General features: G+C 43.6%; 1 protein-coding gene across 1 annotated transcript; it reads left to right on the top strand.

Annotated features, from left to right (window-relative positions):
* The first annotated feature begins 3,608 nt into the window (after positions 1 to 3,608).
* On the top strand, positions 3,609 to 8,190 carry LOC136489939 (uncharacterized). Its single transcript, XM_066486451.1, has 7 exons — positions 3,609 to 3,839; positions 4,130 to 4,384; positions 6,687 to 6,843; positions 6,954 to 7,170; positions 7,489 to 7,646; positions 7,739 to 7,777; positions 7,875 to 8,190. Exons 1-7 carry the CDS (start codon positions 3,772 to 3,774, stop codon positions 7,950 to 7,952), a joined length of 972 nt encoding a protein of 323 aa, XP_066342548.1. The 5' UTR covers positions 3,609 to 3,771; the 3' UTR covers positions 7,953 to 8,190.
* Positions 8,191 to 8,572: the final 382 nt, after the last annotated feature.

Genomic DNA, 8,572 nt, shown 5'->3' with positions numbered 1-8,572 from the left:
ATGTAGAGACACCTCCAAATCATAGATCAATGTCCAAGTACCTAAGAGAGGGGTTGAGAGAGAGATACAAATACATACAAGTAATAACAAGCAAAGTACTCCAACAACAAGAGACACAAGAGACATAAAGATTTATCCCAAGGTTTGGCAACCCCACTAAGGAGCTCCTACGTCCTTGTTGTTGAGGTGACCACAAAGGTCAGAGTCTCTTCCACCTCCTTTCCTCTCTCTAAGTAACCACAAAGGTCACTTGAGCTTTCCACTAAGAAATCAAGGGTGATACAAACTTCCCAAGGCTCTTCCACAAGATGGAAGCTCTTGGGCGACGCCTAGCCGGCTAGGGTTCTAAGAACCCAAGAGCAATAGACGCAAAAACAATAGGCTTGACGAAGAAATCAAGTGCTCAAGCTTGCCAAGTGAGTTACTCACTCAATCCACTCTCCTACCACTCAAATTCTTGGAAGAATCGATGTTAGGAGCAAAGGGGAGAGGAGAGGAGTGCCTTGAATGCTTGGGAGGTGTTTTGGACGAATGTTGGTGAGTCATGAATGAGTCCGTAACGGTTGGAAGTGAAGAGAGGGGTATTTATACTTCAAGTGAAAAGCATCCCCTCAGATCTACGTCGGGAGTCCCGACGCAGATCCCGGGACTTCCGACACTAACTAGAAATACTATTCAAAGAAGGGTTGAGGACACTGTGGGCACGACATTGTCGGAACTCCCGACGTACGTCGGGACTTCCGACGAGGGGCTCAGTCAAATGGACAGCAGGCAGAGGGTCAGGACTCCCGACACTATGACGGGACTTCCGATCGTCGGGGCTCCCGACTTACGTCGGGACTTCCGACGCTACCCAACAAGAAAAAATATTCTAAGTGTTCGTGCAGTGCTAGTATGACTCTTTTTAGGTTAGATTTCTATGCTGGAGCACCTTATCTTCCTCAGACCGACTACTTTTGCATCCCTTTTTGTAGTACGGCATTCCTAAACTCAAAAGCAAAAATAATAAACTTGAAGCTCTGCTTTGAGTTGGAATCGTGTTTCAACTTCATGAATTGAGGGTTACCATTTCATCTTTATCAACTCTTTGAATTCTTCATTGGACTAACGGCTGCAACTTATCTCAATAAGATCACATTAGTCCCTAATTTGGATGTCATTAATACACCAAAACCCACATAGGGGGCAAATGCACTTTCACTTCTTGAGTCAAGCCGACGTCATGGTTGTGATAGACGCAGGGCGCAGACCGGTGGCGTGGTTGTGGTAGACGCAGGGCGCAGAAAGGCGGCGTGGTTGTGGTAGACGTAGGGCGCAGAGAGGGCATGCGATTTATGTTTTCTTTTTGACAGGGCAAAATCATCCTGATTGACAACGTTTTTACATCAGGAATCTTATACCATTTATAAATTATCATAACCACTTTTATATATTCTATCTGTCTTGCACATTTGCATCATGAACCATTTCCTATTCTTTATTTTTTCCACCCTCCCACCTGTCCTTCAGCGTCGCTCCTTATCATATCGCAAGGGAGGGGAGGGAAGGGCGACCCAAAAAAAAAAGGTCGCACCAAAAAATTATCTTACTTTTGTTCCTTTTAGTTGTAGGAGATGAAGCGGCTAACTACGCCCTCATTTGTGACTTTCATCATTTCTTCCTTCCCCACATAGCAAATAAGGCAATTGCTCATAAATTGATCGTTGATGTGGTTGCATAAATTTGTTTCACGATCTTCATGCCTAAGAAAATCCTCTGAACTGTAACAATAGCAACTGACAATACTAATACAAGCTTCATGGGTCGATAAACCATTGGACAATGATCATGTTCTAGTCTCTACCATTCTCTGAGAAAAAACATTATGCTCTCTCACTATATTCAAGGCAACTTCCAAACTCAGCAAACCATTCTGGAACAAACCTTCTTGACCCTCGTCCAATCTGTGTCACATGGAAACTCAACGTGTTGAGGTTGGCATCTGGCAAGGCCATTTTTCCATGTCCTTCCTTCTCTTCATCTCTCTAAGATTAAGATGGTAGTCATCTATATGTTTCCACAACCCTGGATTATATTTAATCTCCTCTTCCCAGCTGATATCACATCACCAAAGACGAATTGCGGGCATGGTTGGCACTATCAGGCTCTGCTGCTTTTCTTTTGAAAAAACTTTCAAACAATTTACCTGCCATTAGTAGACAATAGCAATGCTAAGTAAATATCTAAAACAAGACAAATCTTTGCACACGGCATGCTGTTGTAATAATAAATTATCTGAGAAAGAAATAGATGCAAAAATCTACAATATATAACTATACTGTAATACTCAGTCGTTACCGAGTAGTACTTACGTACCTTGGCTTGAAGTTGAAGGCTTGAGTCCTTGATGAGTGAAGTTGAAGAAAATTAGTAGGAGAAAAGGGCCCAGACTCACATGAAACAGTAAGTTCTGTTTGTCTAGTTTCCTTTTACGACTACACAAGAAAAGTGATTCGGATAGTATGGATATATAGAGGAGAAAAGATAGGAGGAAAGGGTCTGGCGCCTATATCTGGCTACCGGTGCGATCTTTAGGGCATGTTTGGTTCTATCGCTAGCGTTGGCTCCACCTTGCCCAGCAAGGACTAGGACAAGACGAAGAGTTAGGTTGTTGGGCTAGCTGTTTTTGAATTCCGTGCAAGCAAGCTATTTCCTTGCTTTTGCTAGAGAGGAGTTTTTAGCTCGCCTCGGTTGCCAAGGCCAGGCTCGCTCGAGCAAGCTAGGCTAGGCAAATCTAGCCAAGAACCACACATGCACTTATTCATGCCAGACTCTATGACGCAGCTTAGTCACGTTAGACTGTATGACGCGACTCAAGCTGATGCTAGTGCTAGTGCTCCTCTAATCAGGTCAATGCATAGAGCCACGTCATGTGCTTTGACATGATCAAGGTCCCGTTTGGTTACCAGGGTTTTTCAGAATCCAGATTAAAAAAAATCCTAAAAACCTAGAATCTTATCCAAACGAGCTAGATTTTGTTGGATTTTAGCCTCTGTTTAGCTACCATGGCTCACGAGATTCTAAGAATTCGGATAAAAAAAATCTCAGAATCCTAGAATCATATCCAAACAACCTTTGATTCTATAGGATTATAAAACACATGCACAAAATTCAAGAAATATCATAGATTATTTTTATGCAGAATCCGAACTTTTAGAGTTCCACTCAAACCATAGTTATTTGAACTGGATCAGACCGACGGTTCAACCGGTAAAATACCGAACTAGAGCCTCGGCCGGTCTGGTCCGGCTTAGAAGACCGGTAAGCAATCTAACCGTATAAAACCGGTGCCAACGGTGTTTCATAGAAACCAGTATAAGATCTTCACTACTGAGCCACAACTTTAGTTGTGTTTGAGTAGCGTTCCTTGTTATATTTCAACCGGATTAAATCGGGCGGTTCACGGACATGAAATCCAATAAAAGTTTTTTATTGAGATAATAAAAATCCGCAGGTAACCAACGGGACCTTAGCTACATCTTATATTATATTATTATATAGAATATTAGTTTTTTTTTCTTTTTTTTTTCTAAAAACGTGTTCCCTCCACCGTCACTTCTTTTTCCGTCATCAATCTCTCGCCCGCAACTCGGACCGCTCCCCGCGCCTCCCTCGCCGGAGATCCCGCTCGCGCCGAGGTGGTCGCCTCTCTCGATCCGTCACGGGCTCCCGGCGTCCCCGTCCCCAGGAGATCGCGAAACCCTAGCCCCCATCTCGCTCTCCACCACCCCCATGCCTCCCCACCGCCGAAGCCGCCGCCTCCGCGGTCAAGAGTCTGGTGAAGAATGCTCCCGCTCATCGTATGTCCGTTTCCCCTCATCATGCGTCTTCTATTTTGGCAAGATAGATGTATCGAAATTGAATAGTTCCTCTTGTTTATCGGTTGCCTGGATCGAAATCAAATAGTTCCTCTTGTTTATTGTTTATATTAGACAGATTTGTTTATCGGTTGCCTGGATCGAAATCGAATAGTTCCTCTTGTTTATCGTTTTGATTAGATAGATTCCTATGTTTCAGTGGGATTTCTGGCCTCTGTCAGCCTTTCTCTTTGTTCTATCAACTTTCGATAAACACGATGATAATATGTTAGGTGCCGGGAGGACAAGGAGCGTGAGGCTGCACAGACGCAGTCTGAGGCATTAGTTCAGGTGTCGGAACTATCCTCGCCTCCTGTGTCATGCATATGGGAGCGCCTGTGGCGTAAGTGGGGACGGCGATTTTATATCAGGCTCGATCGTCAGGGATGTTTCCATACATATCCTGATGTGGGTGGGCCATTTCAGAGCTTGCCAGAAACCTACGGGGCTATTGATCGCTATCTCGAGGACCTCCGGGATCCGAAGATGTAAGTTGTCTCACCTGCGTTACAGATTTGGATTTTCCCCTATTATGCATGCATGCTTGCAGCTGATTATATTAAAAAAAAAAGCTATGTAACCACATTCTTCAATGGCGTAGGTCACAGTAGATAATCACATTTTTTAAAAAATAAATAAAAAAGAACTATGGCCAAACTAAGTTAATCTAAGATTGAAAAGTATCAGCATATATTTCTTAGTCTTAGAATTCCTCTTTTGGGACCATCTAAAGTTAACGTGAGCATTTTGTAACTTTATTTGACAGTTGTTGAAATAGTGCAAAAGATCATACCTATGTAACACGGATACGCCGGGGAGGTGCCGTATTCCGTATCGGATACGTATCCGATACGGACACGCATCCGATACGTGATGGATACGTATCTGAAGAGTATCCGATTTTTTATTAATTTCGCGAATATTGAGTACGTCGGCCGATACGTATTTGCCCATTCGATACGGCCCAGACCAACAAACACTCGCGCACTCCCTTCCTCTGTCCCCAACGCCAGCCCCCGACGCCCGCACTCCCGCACTTCGCGCCGCCTCCAGCTAACACGCGCGGTGATGCCTCGTCCTGCTCGTTCCTCTTCTTCCCCACCCCTCTCTCTCTCTCTTTCCTAGAGGCCGGAGGTGCTCCTGAGCTCGGTGTGCATGGGGCGGCGGCTGCTGGCGGGTTCTCGGCCCGGGGGTGCGCGGATTTGGCGTCCTCTCGGCTGGATCTGCCGCCCCCGCGCCTGGGGCATCCCGTCCGGACGTGAGGGTGCCCGGCGGCGGCGACGGCCCCTTTCCTTCCTCGACGGCGGCCATGGCGCCGGCCTGGGCTGCCCGAACGGCGGATCCGGATCCCCAGCGGCTAGCGGCTGCCAGCGACGAGCCTTTGCTCCCGCTCGCCAGCGACGAGCCTCCGCCCCTGCTCGCTGGCCGCCGGCAACGTCTCTGTCCCCGCGACATGGATCCAGGCGTCCAGCGACCTCCCGTGAGTTCATCCCCTTCCCCGTTCTCGATCTACTATATTTCTGCAGTTCATGACTTATTGTTGCTTGATTTCTTTGGTCCGCACTTCCTCTTCCTCTGTCCATTCTCGATCTACTCTGTTTTTGCATTTCTTAATTTCTTCTTGATTTTCTTTGTATGCAGTGGATGGCGTCTGGCGTCTCCAAATATGAGTAGATGGCGTCTCCTTTTTCCGTTCTCGATCTACTCGATCTACTCTGCAGCTTGATGTTGTGGAATGTGGATGAGAGTGAAACAAATGAGGAAACAGGGAGTTGATGCGAGCCTGAATGCCATTTATTAATAGTAAAACGAATAATAGAACTTAAGTAGTTAAGTAGACTACAATGTTTTATTGTTATTAGTTTTAATATGCATTATTATCTTTTTAATTTTAAAATAGTAAAACGTATCCGCGTATCGGATTTTTTAGAAAATTGCCGTATCCGCGTATCCGTATCCTCCCGATACCGATACGTGTATCCGTATCCGTGCTGCATAGGATCATACTACCGCTTTGCTTTGACAAAGCAAACATAGATGCTATAGTACCAGTGTACCACATACCACTTTGTTCAAATGTTGATTTGTATTATCTGAATTGTAACCCGTACAATTAGTTAACCTTCAGCCAGCTAAAGAACGGTGGTACCATACAACAATGTTTCCTCATGTACTAAACAAAGTGGTTATAGGCAAACAATATGTTCTGTTAACTGATCAAAATAGTGTGAATAGTGTGATGGGAGCACAATTAGTTGGGCCATCTGAAAATTGCAGTGGGATACATTTTTCCCTTAAAAGAAGGTATAATGCACTTGAGAATTTGTAGGCATGTCTGCATATGAACAATCTTGTATCATTTTGCTGTTGCTGTTGTTATTTACTACCATGAGCTATGTGAGGTTGGTCCTAGTCAACAACCTTCTTTGCAAACTAGTGAACCTAGTACTCCCTTTGTCCCCAAAAGAATGCAATTCTAGCTTTGTCCTAAGTCGAACCATTTTAAGTCGGACCATTTCATATAGAAAAGTAGTGATATTTGTCACACCAAGTAAGTACTATTGGATTAATCATGAAACATATTTTCATGGTATACCTATTTGGTTTCATAATTATTGATACTCTTCTCTATAAAGTTTGTCAAACTTAAGAGTTTGACTTAGGACAAAGCTAAAAGCCTAGAATAGCTTATTTTTTGGATGGGGAGGGAGTACATGGTATTGCTTTGTGTTCTCCACTTTTGGGAAAGTGCAATCTACTGATGAGATAGAATGTTCTCATCTAAATTAGGTGTGCGGAGGAAGATAAGGCTATAATACGACGTCTTTACTGGCCTGATGGCACAATCAAGAGGCGTACAAGAGGACCTGTAACTGAGAAATCCGAAATGTGTCAAATGGTTCAAGCTTTAGTGGACAAGTATAATGAGGATCATAATCTTTTGGAGGTTTGCTCTCCCTTCTGCCCTCATTGTGTGTCTTGTTACCATTGTTGCGCTGTGTCTTATTGCCTTGTTAATGTAACAATTGCTGATCTGACCCATGCTTCTTATTTCAGGGTCTTGCACACGAACTCAAAGACGTTTTACACTACAACTCAATTTGTGAGAAGCAGAAATGGTACTATCATCTCAATTTCACTACAAAGATTAAAGGGGCTGGTCCAAATGAATGTAACCTGGACAATCTTTTCTTTGTGGAAGTGAGTATGCCACAAGCAAAGTTTACAGAACTGCTGGCTAACTGTTTCTGCAGAGTTAATCTGAATGACAATGGTATTATATACTCTTTATCGTAAATTAAGTACTGTTCAAATTCAGTTATTTGGTCGCACTAACTTCAACTTGTCTGCCTGTAATTGTAATGTATCTCTGGCTGTTAGCATATGATCATTAGTGTGTTGACCTGTTTGTTTGCCCCTGTTCCATGTGTGCCACCTTCGTTGTCCTGGAGCTTTTTATTATTTATAATGCCAAACTGGTTAATGCAGAACAATGATTGTGTAATGACTTTTTATTACGTTTAACATTATTGTGTGTTTGTGCTTGGTTGGTTCCTTTGCAGTTAACTTCTCTTTTTTTTTGTTAATAAAGGTCAATGCTATGGTTGCACCAGAGATGGAGTTGTTGGTATGAAACACCCTTGCAGTTCTGATGGATACACTGCTGGTCACTTGAATGTGGGTTTGCCATCTGGATACTTTGGAAAGTGGAAGAGGGACTATGAGGATGAGGAGGATGATGATAAATATGTATGATGACTTATTTCCTGGGAAGCCTTTCAGACTTTCAACATTTTTGTTGCTTCAGTTTCAATTACACGTGTTCTCCCCCACTTTTACAGGTGAAAGCTAGGGAAGCTGAGCTAAGGCAGATGTTCAAGGTAATGTCATATCTTGTGCCGTATGGTACCATTTGTACTAAAATATTTTTGTTTCTGGATTGATTCTAGTTCCTGCTTGTGTATTTGTTGTCCTTAGGGCCTTGATAAGCCAGGTGTCTTGAAGAAACTTATCACGCCCCCTCCGTGGGCAACTAAACGAAAAGTGCTGGGGTGAAACATCACAGTCCATTGCACTTCCTTGTGGCTGAATGTATATTTCGCAAGCAATAGCCCTTTTAATAATTATGTTATCTACCCAGGAACTCAGCTTGTTAGTTCATGTTGTTAAGACACTGAAGAAGAAAGCATATTGGAGTGGCACTGAGAAACCATTTGAGTCGAGGTTGAGCTATTTGTAGCATGCTACTCTTGATAAATAAGTATCTTCGGAATGCCCTCAGGAGACCTTTTAATATTATATGTTATCTTCCGTTGCATTGACCAACTGTTTTACAGCCTGTTCGTTTGGATGTGACTTGTCGTAAATGATCGTAAATTTTCAGCCGGAACAGTATTTTTCTCACATAAACCAGCCAGCAGTACTTCTTCACGAACCAGCAACGATATGAACCAGCCAAACGAACAGGCTATTAGGATTAGGAGATGAAATAGCCATTGTTTGGACTACATTCAAGGTCAAGAGGATCGAACTGCCTTGAGCGGCTTGTTCTGCGGAGCTGTTGTTGCATCCAAAGTTTCACGTAAGTGGGATCATGCACCAATTAGCAACTGTCGACCAGACCAGCACCGTGGGGCACCATTGTAACTCTGTAGTGGTCTAGTGGTGCACCTCTG

This window comes from Miscanthus floridulus, chromosome 10 (assembly GCF_019320115.1).
Source record: "Miscanthus floridulus cultivar M001 chromosome 10, ASM1932011v1, whole genome shotgun sequence".
Classification (NCBI taxonomy): domain Eukaryota; kingdom Viridiplantae; phylum Streptophyta; class Magnoliopsida; order Poales; family Poaceae; genus Miscanthus; species Miscanthus floridulus.
This window is presented reverse-complemented; position numbering and strand designations above follow the sequence as displayed.